Genomic DNA, 21,226 nt, shown 5'->3' on the forward strand with positions numbered 1-21,226 from the left:
AATCTGAATTTTTTTTTTCTGATTTAGCATCCAGAGCTCTAAAATACTCTTCAGCTGTGTCTAAGCTGTTAAGCCCATTTATTGCTTTTTCTTTTAAAAACCTTTTTATTTGAAATTCTTAACTTTGTACAAAATATGTGCCCTGTGTACCTATCATCAGCTTCAGCAGTTGTCAACTCATGGCTAATTTTACTTAGTTCATATCCACCCACTTCTTCTACCCCCATATTATCCTAAAGTAAATTGAGATATTATATCATGTATTGTTTTATCCAAAAATATTTTAAAATGTATCTCTGAAAGATAAGATTTCTCTAGAAAATATATGACCATGATACCATTATCAAACCTAAAAAATTTAACAAAAATCATTTAATTTTATCAAACAGTAATCAGATTTCTACTTGTCCCTTATCTGCTGCCTCTTAATTTGTTACTGCATTCTTTTATTACTGGAGTTTCCATTTGATTCTCTTTTCATTTTATTTTATTTTTTTACAGATTTATTTATTTATTTATTCCCCCTAGTTGTCTGCTCTCTCTATTTGCTGAGTCTTCTCCTTTGTCCGCTTCTGTTGTCAGCGGCATGGGAATCTGTGTTTCTTTTTGTTGTGTCATCTTGTTGTGTCAGCTCTCCGTGTGTGCAGCACCATTCCTGGGCAGGCTGCACTTTCTTTCGCGCTGGGCGGCTCTCCTTACGGGCGCACTCCTTGCGCGTGGGGCTCCCCTACGCGGGGGACACCCCTGCGGACACCCCTGCGTGGCAGGGCACTCCTTGCGTGCATCAGCACTGCGCATGGGCCAGCTCCACACGGGTCAAGGAGGCCCGGGGTTTGAACCGCGGACCTCCCATGTGGTAGGCGGACACCCTAACCACTGGGCCAAGTCTGCTGCCTGATTCTCTTTTTAAAGTTGGTTTCAGTTCTCTGGTAAAATTCCCCATTCTGTTCTCAATTTTCTTGAACATTTTAGTCCTTTGAAAGCCTGTGTCTGGTAACTCTAATATCAGGATCCACTGTGAGTCTCTTTCCCATGTCTGTTTTTTTTCTTTTAGTCCTGTCTCGTAGGTACCTGATGAGTTTTTACCTGAATGCTGGGCATGTATATGAAGAACTGTGGAGACCCAGGGTAACATAAACTTTCTTCACGGGATGTTCTTTGGCTTCTGGCAGGCTGGAAGAGTCAGCAGGTTCTTCCTGAAGCCAGTTAGGTTAGGGTTTGAGCGAATCAGCGAGAGTTCCGGTCCTGTAAGGCGCTGGACTGGGATTGTCCTCTCCTGCCTCTGCTCAGCCACCCCCCTCCCTTCTGCTTCTGGTCTGCACTGTGCAGGGAGGCTCCAGCTCTCGGGCCTGAGTGTCGCTGGGCGAGCCTGCCTCGTTTCCCTTTGGTGAACGGGATGAACAAGGCCCTGCCCTCCACAAGCAGGTCCTTCTAGAAGGGAAGATGGACTGGACACAAGCCCACAATGAACTACGGAAAAGGCTTTTCAGGAGCGACGTGTGCTGTGGAGGAAAGGGGGCTGTTGCGGGGTCAGCAGGTGCTACTGCAGAGGGTGGCAGGGAAGGCGCCCTGCCATGAGACCTTGGAGCGGGTCTGGGCGAGTGTGGGGGAGCCACGGGCAGAGGAGGGGGCAGAAGGTGGGGAAGCCAGTCCTTCCTGGGGAAGCCTTTAATTCCCGGATCCCTTTAATTGCCTCTGCCTTCACTGGTAGTGGGTGCTCTGTCTTAGGTCTCTGGTTCTTTGCTGATTCTCTCGGAGGATGAGAATTAGTGCCTCATTTTTAAAAGTTTTCTTCTGATCTTTGTGCTCTCTCTGTTCCCTGCAGGGCTGTCATCTTTATTTGTTTCAATTAGTCTTTCTCGAGTTCAGACCTTGCTTAACTTTCTGGGACCCACGACTGCCCTTTTGCATTTAAGAACGGGGCACGCAGGGGTCACAGCGAGCAGAACGTGCGTGTGAGTCCGGGAAGCTGGCCTGTCTGTACTTAAATGCATATGTCTGTGCTTGTACAGGCATAGCATGCTTCTGGAAGGGCACAGAAAACCCTGGGCACATCTGATGTCTCCAGGGAGGGAAATGAGTGGCTGTGGGAGAGGAGGAGACTTACATTTTGTACCACATACATCTATCACCAATCTAGTAAATTAAAAACAAACCTCCCACCACTGCCATCACACACTGCCCCCATCCCCCACCCCTACCAAAGAAAAAGAACAAAAGCAAGCCCTGCAGAGCTGGGGGGGGCTCTGGTGAAGGCAAGTTTGCATCTGGAATTGGATTTCGGGAGGTCCCCACCATCCCAACTGATAAAGGGTGTCTCCCTGTAAATAAAGTGATGGTACAAATGAGGTGGTTCGTGCGGAACGCCTGCTTTCCTCCCGAGAGGTGGGCGTGAGGGTGCCTGTGTGATGAGCTCCCAGCGAAAACCCTGGGCACTGGTTGTCTTTGGGCTTCCCCGCAGACCACGTTTCCTGGGTGTTGTCACAAGTCGTTGCTGGAGGACTTGATTAAGTGCCGCGGGTGTGACTCCACTGGAGAAGAGCCTGGCATGCTTGCACCTGGTTTCCTCTGGCCTCCATCCCAGGCACCTTTTCCTTCTGCATCGCTTCACTATATAAATCAAAGCCAGGAGTACAACTCTACGTGGAGTCTGCGAGCCCCCCTAGTGCATCACTGAACCTGGGAGAGATTTTGGGGACCCCTGACGTAAGGAGTTTTAATTTACATTTCCTTAATTAGTTATAAAGTTGATCTTTTTAATATATTTCTTAGCCATTTGTGTTCCCTCTTTCTTATTTTCTTTTGCCCATTTTATTTTTATTTTATTTTTTTAAAATTATTTATTTATTTATTTTTTAATTTACATTAAAAAAAATATGAGGTCCCATTCAACCCCACCGCCCCCGCCCCCCACTCCCCCCACAGCAACACTCTCTCCCATCATCATGACACATCCATTGCACCTGGTAAAGTTCATCTCTGAGCATCACTGCACCCCATAGTCAATGGTCCACATCATAGCCCAGACTCTCTCACGTTCCATCCAGTGGGCCCTGGGGGGATCTACAGTGTCCCGTAATTGTCCGTGAAGCACTATCCAGGACAACTCCACGTCCCGAAAACGCCTCCACATCTCATCTCTTCCTCCCGTTCCCCACACCCAGCAGCCCCCATGGCTACCGTTCCCACACCCATTCCACATTTTCTCTGTGGACATTGGATTGGTTGTGTCCATTGCACACCTATGTCAAGTGAGGGCTTAGATTCCACATGGGTACTGGATGCACTCCTCCCGCTTCTAGTTGTAGACACTCTAGGCTCCATGTTGTGGTGGTTGACCTTCTTCAACTCCATGTTAGTTGAGTGGAGTAAGTCCAATAAATCAAAGTGTAGGAGCTGAAATCTGTTGAGGCTCTGGGCCTGGGTGTCATATTATCAGTCCAGAGATTCAAATCCCCTACATATATCTCAAACCCAGCACCAACTACAATTCCAATAAAGTAGCATGCAAGTCTTGTGAAAAGAGATCCCCTCTGAGTCCAATTCCATCACGCAGACTCAAAAGAACCAATACCTGGGGTTGTATCTACCTTATCTGTCTCTTAGGCTCTGTTCAGTTGTACATAGGGGTATTCCTTGTGACAACCTCCAGACTCTTTTTTAGAGACTTACAGCCTTATAATCTCATTTCTCCTTTCCATTTCCCCCTTACATTAGGTCAAACCGCTTCCCGAAGTCATGTCATTATATGTAGACAGGTATATTCTGCTGTTCCGCATTGAATCTTTAATTCAAGGTCATTTTCTAGTTGCTTCTTCAGCTGGTATGTGGTAGTGATCCCTCGGTGCCAGGGAGGCTCATCCCCGGGTGTTGTGTCCCACGCTGGGGGGAATGCATCACATCTACACGCTGAGTTTGACTGTGAGAGTGGCCACATTTGAGTAACATGAAGGCTGTCCGGAGGAAACCCCCAGGCACAATGCTACTCTATCTTTTGCCCATTTTAAAATTAAATTTTGAGTGTTTCTTTTTTCCTAGGTGACCTCTTTGTAGAGTAGGATAATTTTTTGTCATTGCCAGTTTTGGCAATCATTTTCTCTCAGCTTGTTTGCTTTTTAATTTTTTTGCATGATGTTTTGATGTTCAGAAATTTTACACTTTTATATAATCAGATTCACTAATATTTTCCTCTGTGAGTCCTTCTGTTGCTTTTATGCTCAGCATGCACGATCCTGCACCTTCTAAAGATTTAATAAATACTCACCTGTATTTTTTTTGTTTTATGGCATGTAAAAAATTCCTTACTCTACCTGGGATTTACTTTACTTTCTGGCTTGAGGTGAGGCTCTAATTTGAACGCTCCCTCCCCATTCATTGACTAATCTATTACTTTCTAATCTCTCTGTACTTCTTTCTTTACCACTTTTAAATTCTTTTAAATACCCAGGTCTGGGTCAGGATTCTCTAGTCTATTCCATTGGTTTATGCAAAAGAGAGGTGGTTAGGGAGCCGGGTCTTCTGTAAGTACCTTTAGAAAGCTGGTCCTCGTGAAGGGTTGCTGGTAGCAGGGTGTAGAGTCTAAGTGAGGCAGGAGCCAGGAGGGGAGGGCTGGGCGTGGGTGCTCAGGGGGAGCTCGGTCCTGCTCCCCGGGGTGTCCGTAGTCCCTAGTCCCGGGGTCTAATTAGCACTGAAGCCAGAAGCTTGTCAACCTGCAGGTCCTTCGGGCCTGTTTGTGGTTTCTAACTGTTGTTTCCCACTGTTTTCCCTCGAGGTGATGGCTGAGAACATTCCTTTGTGTTCTCGGGGAAGCTGCCTGGGAGGGCAGCCGTGGATCCAGGCGCCCTCGGGCTGGGTGACGTTTGTGCTTGCACCGGTGGGATGGAAATGCTGACTCAGCAAGACCTCTCCGACCCTGTGACTAGGTGGCACCATACAGAAACCCTGTTCTTAGGGATAAAAGGCGTGGCCTTGACGATGAAGCGTGTGTGTGTATCAGATCCGTCTATGGAATTGGGCATTCGGCCCATGTCACGAAGTTCTTTTAATACCTCTCGACATTCACTTCCGTGCATTTTAAAACAGTCGAGCCCAGCTGATGGGGAGGCTGTTCAAGTGGCCTCCGACTCCACACCCACAACAGCAGGGGTGGCAGAGGCAGGGAGAGCGGGCGGGTCGGAGCTTTGGCAGACCAACCTGTAAAATGCCAGTGCGGCGGTGCCGTTTTGTGAGCGCGAAGCCCGCATCTCTAAGCCCACGACGAGCCCTCCTGCAGCAGTTTGTGATGCAGCACTTCTGTAAAGCACATGAAATCCTAGTAGTTGTGGAAAGAATATTGAGAGAGTCAGAATTAACAGCATTTGGGGGGCCATGTTCTTCCTTTATTTTCTTTGGATTTCTAAAGGCCCATTCTTCTTCTTTTCTTTACTTTAGCATGTCTTAAATGCTACTGTGCAAGAAGACAGAAGGTTAAGGCTATTTAGGCGTAACGCTTAATAAGTATTTGATGAAATCTCGACCCTTTAAGCCAGGGGATCTTAAACTTTTTTGGTCCACAGACTCCTTTGCCAGTCAGGTGAAAACCACAGACGCCTTCTCAGAACGTAGCGACGGCAGAGAGTTTCACGACACTCAGCATCCACAGTCAGAGAGAATAAAGAGTATCAGTTGATTTTTTCCATTTGAGCTCATGGACCCCTGAAATCAAGAGGTCTGTAGACCCCTGGTTAAGAACCCCTGCTTCAAAACAGTGATAGAACGTGAAACTTCTTCAGTGAAGTCATGTCTGGAATTCACTAGTGGAGAAAATGAGCTAACCATTTGGATCGCAGTGGATATCCTGGTGGCCTCAACCGATAGGTGGTGTTCCAAAAAATTACTTGAAATGTGGTCAGTTTCTGGGAAGAGTCAACAGAAAGACCTTCCCTGAATCCCACTAGAGGCCCCGTCCAATTTTCTTCATGACGTTTATTTGCTTGTTTATTGCCTGATTTTTCCTTCCAGTATGTAAGTGCCAAGAGAGAAGGGTCTTTGCTTTTGTCCTCTGCTGTGGCCCTAGCACTAGGACAGTGTGTGGACCTAGAGGCACATGGCAAATACTTGGTAAATGAATGCAGGACTTAGTGAATAAAGTCTTCTAAATAATGGCTATTTCCTGGCTCAGCCAACAGAGGTGTATTTAACTCTATATACGGGAAATCCTGAGGGACGCTTGGCCTTTCGGGTCCTGCCTGGAGGCCTGTGTATAGCTCTCTTCTCACATTTGAGCCGCGGGCCAAGCCCAAGTGGGCCCAGAGCTCTGCTGAGGCCTGGTGGGGTGAGCAGTGGACAGGTGCTGGCTGCCCAAAAGGGGAGGCGGGCCAGGGGCTCCACTGCCACCTGGGAGGTTGAGGTGGGGCCTGGCCCAGTGGCGGCTCCATTTATCCTGGGGGATAAATGTGTCCTTGGTGTTTCAGGGTCACTGACCACCGTTCCTTTGAAAAGGTGGTATTTTTCTCAACTGAACTTCGAAGGTATTCTTTTCAGGGAAGGAAATCGTCAAAAGAGTGAGAGGGCAGCACGTGGCTGGCAGGGACCGTGGGGGCTGTGCCGAGTGGGGAGGCGAGCTTGGGAGAGCCTCTGGGCAGCTCAGCAGTGCGGTTTCGCCCTCTTTTTCAGGCCTTCGCCCCTTCTGAAGAATGGCTGCTGCTTGGCGGAGGCTGGGTTTTTACGCCTCTCTTCTGCAAAGGCAGCCGAGCAGCAGACCAGATGTCACCCAGTGGGAGAGGAGAACTGCCCCAGGGTGGACCCGAGCCATTTACAGTGCCACCGGGGAGTGGACAAAGGACTACACGGTGCAGACGAGAAAGGACGTGGAGAAATGGTGGCATCCGCGCTTAAAGGAACAGCCCTCTGACAGTTCAGAAGCTGATGTGAGTATTCTGGGAGATTCCAGGCAGGTGGAGAAGGGTCAGACCAGCGGGGTTCAGGCCATTTAAGGATGCGACTCTGACCCGAATCCCTGACTCTTCCTGTGCTTCAGTTTCCTTACCTCCCAAGGAGGGTGATAATACCAGTGCCCCCTGCCTCCTAGGACACTAAGGAGGAGAGAGGGAGAGCGCAGGGCAGCGCTGAGACGCGCTGGCAGCGAGGCGCGTGGTAAGTGGTGGTAGCATGCCTGCTAGGGGCGCAGCAGGCAGCAGCCACACGGTGTTCCGGGGCAGCTCATTGAGGTAGGAGTGAGCGCAGGCACTGGGTCCTTTCCGGGGCAGCTCATCAAGGCGCTGGGTCCTTGGTGGCTGTGGTGTGATGGGGCAGCCAGATGTGGGACTGCAGGGAGGCTTCTGGGCCCCTCAGCTGTGGAACTTGGAAGCTGCATGTTCTGAGAAGTACCTTCCTCCACGACCTTGGCCTCCAACCCTGTTCTGCCATCTTAGCATCACATTTGGGGAGCATCAAGGGCTGGAGTCCCACCCTGCAGAGGCAGCTGTGAGTTAGAGCCCCGTGGCTTCTGCTCCCACTGCCAGCTCGGCTCTCTACCATGTCTAGTCTAATCGGCTAAGGCCTTGGATGCCGCCAGTTTCCAGGAGCTCTGCGGAGGCCAGCCTGCTGGGGCTCTCTTGGGCATGTTAACCCTCACCTCTCCATGTTGGTTAGCATGACAAACGAGAGATGCGATTTTTGTCCATGAAATGTTTGAATCTGATCAGAGCAAAACACTTCATGATAGAATTTCATTCTTAAATTCTGATTTTCCCTTTGAGTAGTTAACAGTCAAATAATAGTCTTCAGAATGAACCCTCTCTGTTTAATTAAAGAGATTATGCCACAGGCAAGCGGTTGTCTAACTGCCTAAGCCCCCATGTTACCGGAATTGCTGTTCCCCATCTCCTAATTCTCACCGTCATTAGACTCATTTTTCTCTGAGATTGGCCCTTATGAAAAATGTGGGGCAGTTATTTTTGTTCAACTGAAGGATGAATTTTGGACTTGGTTGGAAAGAAAATCTGTTATTATGAGAGATGTAGTATAGAGCAAGTAAAATGAAATAATTTTTTAAAGAAGGGTTTGAATATAATTTATAATTGTAAGATGAAAGCTTTGGCTTCCATCTCATTAGGAAGTGGAAAGTTTTCATGTCAACATGACCAGCCTAATTGAACTAAATGTATTTTGGAAACCCAGCTCTAGGGAGGAGTTTAATTCTGGATGAGGAAGTAAAATTAGTCTTGTTTGTTTTTTCTTTTTTCTTGTCTTTGGTTTAGATCATAATTTAGTGACTGCCAAACATCTTGAAGTTGTAGCATATTGATGTTGTGACAAGTCATTCTTCTCAATAATAGGTTTTCTTTTGATTTTGTTTTAATTAAAATGAATCAGAGTCAACTGTGTGTGGTAATTGGGGAACTGGCCGAGGGGCACTGTGCGCGGTCCCTGGTAGCGCTCTCCCAGGGTCTGACTTGGAGAAAGGTCAGCAGAAAGAGCTCTCGGGGAGGAGTCCGAGGCTTGCCTGCAGCACGGGAAGGTAGTGTGGCCGCGCCACGTCCTTTAAGCTCCTTAGTTCTCAGACTCCTCATCATAAAGGAAGGCCCTGCTTGGTGGGCCTCACAGACTTGTTCTGCAAATCAGATGGAAAATGTGGCCGAAGACATTTTAGAAACCGAAGTGTAGTATTAATAAATGCTGTGTGATGTGTCCATCAGAAACTGGGAATATGAGTGAAAGCCAGTGGATTTCGAAGCATTTATATAAAATTGACCTCACTCAGATATCGGAGAGACTTGAAATCCACCCATTGACTTTTTACAAGTTGAATGTCTTGCCATCACCACTATAATCACATCATCAGAAGAATTTCCATTTACAATGTGTCGGGCACCATCTTTCCGTGTATTATCTCATTTAATCCTTTAAACCCCTGAGGAGTAGGTATCAACAGCCTCGTTTTTTTCAGGTAAGAAAACTGAGGCTCAGAAGGGGACCTCGTAATGTGCCGAGATTCAGATTCAGATTCAGACAGGTTTGGCTCCCGAGCTCTTTCTCTTCCCCAGAACCTTCTCTGGCCTCACCTCTGATCTGCAGGTGTAGCAGAGCCCACAGACGCCAAGGCTGGCGGCGGAGCTGGGCGGGAACCAGGGCCCCGGCCTCCTGCCCTTGAGGCTCAGGTCATCCTCCCCTTGACGCCCGGGCTGGCGGGAGCACGAGGGCCCGCTTTTGAGAGCCACCTCTTACCCGTCACGTATGGTCTTGATTTCTTGAAAGTCCTTACGCTTTTATGTAATTATGAAAATTTCCCTTTCCTTCATATTCCTGCTCAATTTTAACATAAATTCCCATAATTCCTTCTCTCCCTTCCACCTCCAGGATACAGAACTCATTCCATTGTCACTGGAAAAATGACTTATTCCACACCGAAAAGACAAAAGGCAAGGAAGGGCAGGCAGTGAGCTCAATACTTTTTTCTGCAGTAAACAGAAATATTTATGAATATTGAAAATTCATTCCAGCAATACTTTTCTAAATGTCTTTATAAACTCAGTTTTAGAGTTTGACTGGTAAAGAAGCTAGTTGTGGAAAAATGTCTGCGGCAAGGGTGATTATTAAATAAGCATAATGTAAAAAATATAAAAATAGCAACATAAAAACAAGGTGATTTTGTTAAAAATGGTTTTCATGCGAAAACTTTAAAATGAAAAATTAGAAATAGCCTATTTCAAGGATTCTTACAGGTTTTTCAGCTCCCAGAGAACCTTGTAACAGCTCTTTACCCAATTCTCTGCAAATTCCCAAAGAAAAGGCAATAGGCCTGATTGATAGCAAGAAAGAATAAGGGTAGACCAGAGTGGACAGTTTTCCTGCTTGTGTTTCTGTGCTCGGTAACAGCATGAGGCCTTACGCCTTGGTGGGATTTGTTTCCATGCTGAATGGATTGTCTGTCACTCACTCACTTGAATACAGTTATCAAGTCAGCCTCCACCCCCCACCTCCTGGCTCTAGTCTCTTCTTACAGGTGCAGACTTGAGGTCCTCTCTCGCACTTGTGGGGGTTCCCTGAGAGTTACGGATCTACAGATTCCAATGAAGACACACGGCCAAAGCACAGCTTTCCGTCCCTTTGATAGAAATGGCTCAGTTGTCACTTCAGCATTTCAAGATGATTTTCTAGATTGCATGTTACCCAGATTCCCTATTCATTCTCTTTCTCCCTTTCCTGCCCTCAGGCAGCTTTGCTTACCACTCCTTGGTCATTTCTAGAGATGGGCAGTACAGAAACAAGCTCCACTCTAGTTTATTGGGCTCCTTGTCAGTGGCTCTGTAAATCGTTCATTTAGGGTCCTTGCTGAAGGAAGTTGACATCGGTGACTCAGGAGATTTGGAGAGAATCTGGTTGCTGGTTCCTTCTGCTCCCCCGATTCCAGTGGGCTCTGTGTGTGTCAGTCATGCCAACACTTAGCAAAAATATAACCCCCTCCCACACAGGCATAAAGAGGGTCATGAAAACTCTGCTTTGAATTTGTTTTCGTTACTTGGGGGAAGCAAAGCCTTAAGAACTCAGTCAAGCTAAGAAGGGAGTGGACTGTGGACAGGAAGGAAGAACAGGAGGGCGGGAATAGAGACAGTAAACAGCACGCTCACCGAAGGCCGACCCCCCGGGCACCCTACTGGAGCGGTTCCCTGGTGGAAGGAGTCGAGGCGGGGTAGGGGGACGCTCCCAGCACCTGCCCAGGGTTCGTGGAGGCTGCTGGGAACAGTGCCCTTCAATGTGGAGTGCTCGCCCTGTGGACTGGTAATCCATCTCTGGGAGCACAAAGGCCAAAAGGCACTTACCCTACAGTTACTCAGCTCTTACTGCCGGGAGGAAGAGATAAGTAAGACCCACTCCGTGCCCTGGAGCAGCGGGTCCCCCAATGAGGACCCGAAGAGATGCAGCCACCTGTCCTTTGCAGTCTCCCCCCGAGTGCCCAGACTGATGGCCACTCTGCCCATTTTGCTGCTGGAAGACTGTGACCCCGTCGGGACTTGGTTCTGCCCAGAGACGTTGCAGTTCTTGGGACTCCTTGGCTTCCTCGAGGACGCTGCTGCATGGGGAGCTGGAGAGTGATGCAGCCCTGGTCTGAGGAGGCCTGTCGCCCCTGGGGAGGAAAACAGGCTCAGGTTTTTCACTGCCTACTTTTTCTGTGGAAAAAACAAGCTCATAATATAGTGCAGGAGCCAAACTGGAGCCTTCGCATCCTGCCCTTACTGCTGAATCCAAGACTGGAATTTAGGAAGGCTCCATTTTTAGAGATGTCATATCTGTGTGAGTCAACTTGCGCTTGCTTGAATATATAGATTTAAGTGTTGGAGCTTATTTGGAAAAACATATAGTTCTTTAAAACCTAAATAGAAACCATCTTCAGAACTACTTTATTAAAAGAAAAAGTATATATAGAGAGAGAGAAATTAAAAATATATATGGTAATTAGCACTTTGAAGTGTTGAGCATTATTTTGGATAACTCTCTAGCTTTAACCAGGACTTTGGATTATGATTTTTGACATTTTTGTCCGTGTATTATGGGAACAGTTTTTTTTAAAGCAAGCTTTTAAAATGTTAAGTTATTACCTTAATACAGTGCCAAAAATATTATGTGCAGCCAGGGATCCCGGAAGTGCTTAGTCAATGCCCGTTGCTTGTCACTCTTTCCTAGAAATCCAAGCCCAAGTTCTACGTGCTCTCCATGTTCCCCTATCCTTCGGGCAGGCTGCACATGGGCCACGTGCGGGTCTACACCATCAGCGACACCATCGCACGGTTCCAGAAGATGAGAGGGATGCAGGTAAGGACAGATGCCTGCCGGGAGGGCCCGCTCACCTTACTCGGCTCCAGTGTGTCCAAGTGACAAGATTAGGACAGTTCTGAAGATAAGTGTGGGATGCTCAGTGTTTCTTCTCATGAATCGGGACGCATCATAATAACATCTTTATTAGTCAGCCAAAGGGGTGCTGATGCAAAATACCGGAAATCTGTTGGGGTAGAAGCTTACAGATACCAGGCCATACAGCGTAAGTTACTTCCCTCACCAAAGCCTGTCGCCACGTGTTGGAGCGAGATGGCTGCCGACGTCTGCGAGGTTCAGGCTCCCTCTTCCTCGTAAAGGTCCATGGCCCCAGCTTCTTCCAGTCTCAGCTGTAGGGTGGAATAAGTCTCGTCTCTCTTCTGGGACTTGTTTCCCTCTGGGCTCAGCTGCTCTGCTCTTTCCACAAGGTAGCCTGCAGACTATCAGGGGAACAGCTCTTCTCTTCCCGGGGCCTCTGCTGTGTCTAATGGAGCCTCCTCTCTTTCCTCATGTGTCTGCTTCTCTGTGTTTAATTCCCCAGGCTCCAGTGTCAAAACTCCAGCTAACTCTTCTGCCTTGTCATTTTCTCTGTGAGTCCCCACCTGCCAAAAGGGTGGGGACTCACTGTCGTGCTGACGTGGTCCAATCAAAGCCTTATCCATTATTTAATCAAGTAAAAGTGGAACCTCTGAATCTAATCCAATCTAATATGCCCGGAGGGACAGACCAGTTCACAAACATAATCCAATATCTATTTTTGGAATTCATAAACAATATCAAACTGCTACAGCATCCCAATTATCTGGCGGGTTGCCATTGCTGGGCATTGTGCTGGGTATGGAGCTGGGGTGGGAGTGGAGTGAGGTGAAAGGTGCATACGATTGAGGGTGACGCACGGTGTCTGCCTGGGAGGTGCTCAGGGGCTGGTGGAGGTGAAAGGCAGAGGGGTGGGTGGTCACAGAATAGGGGCATGAACGCAGTAATACAGCCATGGCGCAAATGCCGCGGGTGGGAGGTGGGGCCATGAGAGATTTCTTCTTTTCTATTCATTATTTTTCATATTTGCTAATGAACGTGTTTGTTGTATAATGGATAAAAATAAAAGTTACAAGGAAAAAATATTTGGGGAGTAACTTAACTCTAGGGGAGTTGGCAAAGGCTCTACTCGGAAGGGAACATCTGGATGAGGTGCAGTTTCCCAGAGGAGGGGAAGAGGAAAACGCTTCCCTGGCTGGTGTGGGTCCGTCTCCCACCGCCCACGACCCATCACCCTGGAGCCCACGCTTTACCCCTTAGCAGCATGTCTGCTGTGGATGGGGGGGGAGGGCTCTAACTGCCCTTGGAGAGAGGCGAGGGAAGAGATGCTGGGAGCGTGGACTGCTGACTGCACTGCCAGGATTTGTAGGCCAGCTCTGGCCACTGACTAGCTGTGTGGCCTGTGACTCATTAATTAACCCACCTGAGACCTTCGTTTCCTCTCACCTGTGAAATGGGCATTAAATAGTTCCTGGACCACAAGTACTTAGTAGGTGCCTGGCACCAAGTATGTAGCCGGTAAGTCTAGTGGTTGGCAGCAGGGCTCCTGAGCGCCAGGTGCGCCATCCCTGCCTGACTTCCCGCTCCTCAGTCACCTCGGGAGCTTGAAATCGGTGGAGGTGGTGGTGCTTACAGTGTGGAAGTCAGCAGCTGCTGTACGCCCAGACCCGCCCAGCACCTGTGGGGACCCCTGCCAGGGCCTGTGCAAAGATGCCCACCGCCCCCCAGTTCTTTGTGAAGATTTTCCCTTAGAAAAGCAAGTCCATCAGTTGTCATAATTGGTATGAAAATTTATGCTGAGCTTACACTGGCAACAAGAAGTATTCCTGAAAAGAAGGGGAAGTAGTAACGTTCTTTGGCACGTGAAGAGTTACTAACTTAATACTACCAAATTCAGAGATTTGAGGTCCACTTTCCGGTGGCCGAGGGTGTTTGTCTCCCTGGTTTATGTCGGATGTTAGTTTTCCCCACGTTGCTTTTCTACTCTGTTCGTTAGAAAAAGGTGCAGACGAATCGGCTCTTTGTCCGAAGTACCATTCTTTATTTAACTGTGATTCTCCAGCTAGAGTTGTCTGTTTTTTTCACTTATGCCACCTTATTTTGGACAAGTAGCAAGTGCAAGCAAATTGCTGAAGATTAAGATTTTACAACAAAACTGTACCCTTATGAAAGGGCGTGGGGAAGCCTGTTAGCAGGCCGATGGTTAGGGGTGTGTGTGGGGGTTCTAATTCCCTCGGGTGGGTTGGGGTGCTACAGGGAAAGCTCAAGGCAGAGCCCCAACTCAGGCCCATCTGGCAAACTGGGCTCTCCTGCCCGAGCTGAGACCCGGGGCAGGGCTGGGTCCAGGAACTGGACAACGTGAGTGTAAACCCCGTTCTACTGCTTTCTAGCTGAGTGGCCCTGCGCAAGGTGTTGACCATCTCTGAATTGCACTTTCCTCATCTGTAAGATGGGGATAATGAAAATTCCTCCACAAAAGTTGCTGGGGTTAAACCAGACAGTGCATGCGTCTGGCACATAATAGTCCCTTAAGACGTGGTAGCTGTAAGTATTATTTATTCTGGTCTGATTTACTCTGAGCTGCTTGGGAGAGGCATTCACCACCATTTAGTAAGTCAGTCCCTGCTCTCCTCTGCCTGGCATTTGCCACATAGAGTTGCCCTCTGAGAGGCAGCTTGACTGCAGATCCTGGCCTCGGCTCCTGGTAACTCTCCCCCCGTGCTTGAACCCTTGCTTGCTATTTGGTGTATGGGACCAAACACCAGGTGACTCGTGTTCTCCTTGGGCCTAGTTTCATTTGCCGTTTAAGATGATAAGCCGTCTCTTTTCACGTGTCCTCCATATTCCCTGAAATTAGTTTCTTGTTAATTTTCAGAGCCCATATCTAAATCAGAACAGCCCAAATGCAAACACCAAATTTGGCAAAACCGTGTCCTACAATTTTTAGGTTGTGTGGCATAAGAGAAATAGACACCTCGGTTTAATTGCCAACAATTTGGAAGCCTGTTGAACTCTCCGTTTTGTTGTGTTTTTTTGAGGTTACCAGGGGCTGGGGATTGAATCTGGGACCTCATATGTGGGAAGCCAGGGCTCAAACACTGAGCCACATTGGCTTCCCTGAATTGGTTTTTTTGTTTATTTTGCTTGTTGTTTGTTTGCTTGCTTGTTTGTTTCTCCAGGAGGCACCGGAATTGAACCTGGGGCCTCCCATGTCCTGCTTGAGCCTCATTCACTCCCTCTCTTGTTTTTAAATCCTCCCTTCCCAGGTCAGAACTGGTCCCAGAGGTAGAGCAAGATTGGACTCAGGCCAAGTTCAACGATCCTCACTCTAAGGAGGAAAGGAATATCTACTCTCAGACTTGTCCAGCAGTCTGATATGTATTAATTAATTCAGCCAAGAAAGAGTCGTTGAATACCAGCTTGGTTCTGAGCACTGGGCTTTCTACTCTGTTAAATAGAAATGTTGGAGTCTCCGGTTGAAAATCAGGCGTGGGTCTAATACTTCAGTAAGCTCTGCCTTTTTCTATAGCTTGTTAATGTTGGCATGCGTGCTTTGTTCACCGTGCTATGGGGAATACTGCTCAGGCACCCGAGCTCAGCATTAAGGGAAGTCGGAGAAGACAGGCCGAGCTCTGAGTCTGTTCTCCCCAAGGCCACCGGTGACCGCCTCGGAGTGTCTGTCGTCCCCTTTCCCAGCCCTCAGCAGCATGTCACAGTGGCCACTTTCTCCGTCTTGGTGTGAGACCTCATGCCCCTGCCCTGTGGCCTCTTCCTTCCAGGGTATTCCAGCCTTTTCCTGTGTCACTCCATCGAGGCACGCTCTTTCCCAGCTCGAGGACTTTCCTCTTTACTCCTAGCTTGCTAGCGTTTTTATCACTAATGGCTATGGTTTTTGTCAGATGCCGTTTCTGTATCTATTAAGGTGAGATGTGGGTTTTCTCCTTGAATCTGCTAATGTGAGTTACCTTGAGGGATTTTTTCAAAGTAAACCAAACCTTACATTCCTCAGACAAATTCCACTTGGCCATGATATATTTTTCTTTTTTTATATTGCTGTATTCAGTTTCCTAATATCCCTTTGTATGTGTGGGATATTGACCTGCAGTTTTCTTTTCTTGTAATACCCTTGTCAGGTTTTGATATTAGGTTAATGCTGGCCTCATGAAACCAGCTAGAAAGTAGTCTTACCTTCTTGTTTTCTGAAAGTGTTATGTAATATTGTTAATCTTTCTCCCTTAAGTGTTTGATAGCATTCACTAGGGAAGTCTGGGCTTAATTTTTCTTTGTGGGAAATTTTTAAATTACAGATTCTCTTTCTTTAATGAGTATAGGACTATTCAGATCTTCTATTTCTTTTTGTGTCCATTTTAGTAAATTCTTTTGTTCAAGAACTTTTCTGTCCTCCCCTGGGTTCTCTTCTCAGCTGCCTTCTCTCTTTTCTCTATCCACCTTCCCTAGTGATCTTCTCCATTCCCATTAGTTTCAATATGGGCCTTTTAAAAATTACAACCATTTTCAACACAGAAGTACATGGGACAATATCACAAACCTCAGACCTACCATCCTGACGAACCAGGTATTAGCATTTAATCATACATGCTTCAGTTCTATTTGTTTTTTAATAAAATGTTAAAGATTCAATTGTACCCCTCTATAATTGGATTCTTTTGTTGTTGTTTTTTAAGATTTATTTTATTCCCCCTCTATCCCCCGTTGTCTGCTCTGTGTCCATTTGCTGTGTGTTCTTCTGCATCTGCTTGCATTCCCTGCAGCACCAGGAAACTGTATGTCTTTTTTGTTGTGTCACCTTACTGTGTCAGCTCTCCATGTGTGTGGTGCCATGCCTGTGTGGGCTGTGCTTTTTTTCATGTGGGGCAGCTCTCCTTGCGGGGCACACTCCTTGTGCGTGGGGCTCCCTCATGGGGGGGTGCCCCCGCATGGCATGGCACTCCTTGCACATGGCAGCACTGCATGTGGGCCAGCTCACCACATGGTTCAGGAGGCCCTGGGTACCAAACCCTGGATGCTCCATATGGTAGGTGGATGCTCTATCAGATAAGCCACATCTGCTTCCCCCTAAAGCCACTCCATTGGCAGCAGCCTTATTCCTGCCCCTGTGGTTTTACCCACGGAGCTCCTCTTGGGTGCCTCTCATCACCCTCTGGGAACAGCTCAGTCTTGTCATCTTTAAGGCCCATTTAAATTCTTGCTTCTACCTTAGACCCATCCTTGAGTCTCTTGCCTACATTTATCAAGAAATAATTTAGCACTTAGTTAGAACAACAAACTAATTTTAGGTAAGTCCCTGTGTCCTCCACTTGTTTTTATCTCTGCACTGATACATTACAAGCTTCCTAAGGGCAGGCAAGTTCTTTCTAACTTCTTGCATGTTAGCAGCATGTCATGTGTTTCATGATCAAATGTAACCAATATTCTCTAGGAGTTTACAGTCTGGTAAGTCTTAACTATTTCTGAATTGACTGATTCAACAGAGGTTTTAAAAAACATCTGACTTCTTTGTTTAGATCTGGACTAAGTACTCATTCTACATGGTAATAGCCCGAAAGGAGTATTTATCAAACTTGGGAATTCATAAATCCCAACGACAAAATCATGGGCCTGTTTGGCAAATATTGAATTAAAAGTTAAGCCTTGTCACTTTAGGCGATCACTTGGTATTGCCATGATTATAAACACCATCCCAATTCACATGGCAGTTCTTGATAAGATGTATCAATCAGGAGAAGCTAGGTTATCCTGTGTAATAAACAGCCCTCAAATCAGTGGCTTCAAACAGCTGTTTTTGCTTGTGCTGTGTCTAGCATACGTCAGCAGGAAGACTCGGAGTCTCAAGGTCGTTGCCTCAGGCTGACGGGAGTTCTTATTCCAAGGGGTACCTCTCCGGGCTCTGTGGCTGGGAGAAGGGTGGGTGGCTCCACAGCGGCTCCTAAACCCACCTAGACAGATGTCACTTCCACTGACATGGCCACAAATAAACCCAAAGAAGGTGAAGAAGGACCTGCTACTGTGTACCAGGGTAGAGAGGAGAGTCAGCACGTTTGAGAGGCGTTCCGATGACTGCCACACAAGGGGCATTCTTACCTGGAGTTTCCTTTTTTAAGTCCATTATCAATGTGAAGTGAAACACTGAGAAACTGCCAGAGAAAACCAGCAGACCCCGGAATGGGAGCCTGTGTAGGGTGAAAGACGCTGCTCAGAGCACAGAGTTGTCGCTCCGTCGGGCTTGGCGGCCAGCCCCTCGGGCGCGGCCAGCCTTTCTGTGGATGGCTGGGGTTCTCAAACAGGAGGCTGCGACTTGGTTCCTGGAGAGCCCACCAAAAGGGAAGGCTGTGATCCACCTAGGGTGGGCTTCGGAATCCGCGCTGGAAGTAAGCAGTGCAGGTAATTCTGATGCCAGTGGCACAGGTTTGGCACTTAGAAAAATAGTCATGAATGTGATGCAGAACTTCCCAGAGCCAAATGGATGTGGTTTTCCGGGTTCAGAAACAGATCCCATTGGAGTGAGAAGAAAAGCTCAAGGTCACAGGCAGCTGCTCTGGCCACGGACACATAGTTGGTTTGCTGTGGTGGACACTGTAGGTGCAGAGGCAGGGGGTTGGGGACCTCAGGCGACGGCAACGACGATGCCCGCCCTTCCCACCGCGCATGTTTGTTCCAAGCTCCACGTGAGGTAGTCAGTGAGGAAATCCTTTTAAAACCGTAATGGAGTTTTCAAGCATAGCACAATTAATAGGAACAATACGTATGTAGTCCTAAGGTTTGGGTGTTGAAGCAGGAGCCAGCTGAAGCCAGAGATAAATTATTCTGTTCCAGCCCCAGAAAGGCCGCACTGCCAGTCGCCTTCCTCACCTCACAGAATGATGACAGGTTTAAAGCTTACCACCATGCGTGGGTTCCGTTGTGTTTTCATGTTGTATGCACAGATGGCTGAGAAAGAGAATTGCCCGCCTCCCACCTCAGCTGGCCTCCCCAGCACCTTCTGGTCCAAAAGTGGAGTGACTAAAGCTTCAAGAGGCCAAGTCCACCTCACAGAGCTGCTGTTAGACTCATTTGTCTTGGGCAAAAAGCCACCGGCCACAGCCCGAGTAGTTTTCTGCTCGGGCCTTTTTGCCGTTCATGTGGCGGGGACGGAGAGTTAGGCCGTGTGTCTGGAGGTTGCATAGTTACCAGGCGATTGCCCATAAATATCCAGAGGCAAGGGAGTCCTTTGCACATGAGCAGTGTGCCAGGCCATCCACGTGCCCAGGGAGTGCATAGCACGGCATTCAGTTGTCAAGTTTTCAAATCTCTGAAGCATCTGAAAGCAGAGAGTGGATTCCTAAGGCTTGTCCTCTGAGATGAAATTCGAAGGGGTGAATGAATTGCTGGGTCAGTGCCCTGATTGGAAATCAGCTGGTTTACCTGCCTTCTCTGTCTTCCACGTTCCCAGAGGGTCTTCTGCTTTGGAGCCAGGTACAGTCATCTGGATTTTGTACTCTCGGTATACCTTGATTTTGATCCCTAATTTATAATAATGCTGGGTTAGTAAACTTGTTAAATAAAATCGAATGTTGTGTTCCTCTTCTTGGAAATAAAAAGTTTTGAGCATACTCCAAAGAAACCATGACCCTTTCTGAAAAGAGCAGTTTTTTTGAGAAGCAGTAGCCATGGTTGCTCTCAGTTAGAAGCTGAAATTGATTCCAAATGTAAAGTTTGTTTTTCTGATGAAAGGGAGAGAAAGCTGGTCCTTTCTAGGGGGTAGGCTGGCTCTTTCATAGTAAGAACTGTGCTATTTTCTCTCTACTGGGAAGGCTTCCCTTCTGCTTCCAGACTTTTTTTTAGGTACCAGGGCCAGGGACTGAACCCAGGACCTTGTATGTGGTATGCCGGTGCTCAACCACTTGAGCTACACCGACTCCCCCCAAACTCTTCTGAACTCTACTTGGTCTTACTTCCTGTGCCAGACAAGAAGCTGTCCCTTCTTTATTTCCTTCTTCTTAAAAAATACTCTAAAATTGTGCTTAAGGTAAAATTCAGATGTATTTCCCCTTAAATAAATACTTGCATGGCACAGGTAACGCTGCAGTCCCCTCTGACCACCCTGGCCCTCTCGGCAGCAACCCCTGCCATTTCCCAGTGCCTGTCCCCCTAGAGCTGTGTAGCCCCGTCTCGGCCGGCTACCATCCAGGCCTTGGACATCCCCACGAGGTGGGAGGCAGGGCTGCTTGGAGCCCTGGTCTCATCTCTTTAGGGCCCTGCTCAGGGAGGAAAGGGGGCCCCCACCCCTCAGCTCAGGAGACATGGGCTGGCATGGTGGCAGGGGACCCCATGACATGGGACGTGAGGTGCTTCCGGTGCTGAAGGGCAGGCCAGCAGAGGCCATCGGCCTCGTGGCAGGTCCCATGCTGCACTGCGCATGCAGGTGTAGAGTCCTCGGCAGCTCGAGGCAGCTGCTCCCAGCCACTGTTGAAAGCTGAGGCTAAGAGGAGGCATGTGGCTAATGCCTCCTGCTAGTAAGCGGCAGGTTTACAAACCACACAGCCTCCCGGGGAGCAAGGGTGTTACTGCTTCCCTCTCACAGGCCAGAGGGGAGAGTGGCTCTGACTTCAGAGGGATGGGCTTCATTCTCTCGGTGGGCTTATCCCTGGAGGGGAGAGGAGCAATCCTCAGACTAGCAAAACCCAATTAAAATATAATGATGTGCTACGAAGATGTGCAGAATTAAAGTGTGACTTGAAGGTGAGTGGCTACAGGCGCTGAGAGGAGCCTGACTTTTTTTTTAATGTTGCGGGTTATGACAGGACTAGGGTGAGGACAGACCTGGGGCCTGGGATGCTTGTACTTGACACGGGGTGGCCAGTGGTCAGCAGGTGACACCAGCGTCACTCAGGAGAGTCCATGGACGGGGCGTAAGGATGGAAGGAAGCTCTGGGCTCACACGTGCCCGGGGGAAGCGGGTTTTGGGTGCCAATTTGTTGTTTACGTCAAAAATCTTTAAATGTTTCATACCCTTTTATCCTGTAATTACACTCATGCAAAGGAAATGTCAGGTATCTGCACAAAGATTGCTGCCCAAGAAGGTTTTAGCCTTTTTTATAATAGTGAAAAGGGGAAACAACTTGTAGGAAAACAGTTAAACATAGCAGGTGCCATACTAAGAGGGTCCATTGATAGAATGTACACAGGAAAGAACAGATGAAAACACATTTCTCAATAATGGGATCCAATTTTGAGAAAAATTGCATGGGGATTTACCAAATTTAACGGCTTATATATGGCTGCCTGGTAGAATTGCAGGTGAGTTTTACTTTCTTCTGAATATGTTTGTGTCAAGTTATTTATAAAAGCAAACAGGACCATTCTTCAGGTGACTCAGTCCTGTCCTGCTGTGCTCAGT

The 21,226-nt window shown here is 47.8% G+C and overlaps 1 protein-coding gene across 6 annotated transcripts in view; it reads left to right on the plus strand.

Annotated features, from left to right (window-relative positions):
• Positions 1–21,226, plus strand: part of LARS2 (leucyl-tRNA synthetase 2, mitochondrial) — a 165,811-nt gene that overhangs the window by 4,037 nt on the left and 140,548 nt on the right. For 4 of the 6 annotated variants that reach the window (XM_058288813.2, XM_058288815.2, XM_071212009.1 and 1 more), the window contains exons 2-3: positions 6,655–6,908; positions 11,665–11,793. In XM_058288813.2, the coding sequence (XP_058144796.1) occupies positions 6,675–6,908; positions 11,665–11,793 (363 nt within the window). In that variant the 5' untranslated portion in view covers positions 6,655–6,674. The remainder of the gene's footprint in view (positions 1–6,654; positions 6,909–11,664; positions 11,794–21,226) is intronic. The other 2 variants (XM_058288814.2, XM_071212010.1) reach the window with 1 other exon arrangement.

This window comes from Dasypus novemcinctus, chromosome 26, assembly GCF_030445035.2.
Source record: "Dasypus novemcinctus isolate mDasNov1 chromosome 26, mDasNov1.1.hap2, whole genome shotgun sequence".
Taxonomy (NCBI): domain Eukaryota; kingdom Metazoa; phylum Chordata; class Mammalia; order Cingulata; family Dasypodidae; genus Dasypus; species Dasypus novemcinctus.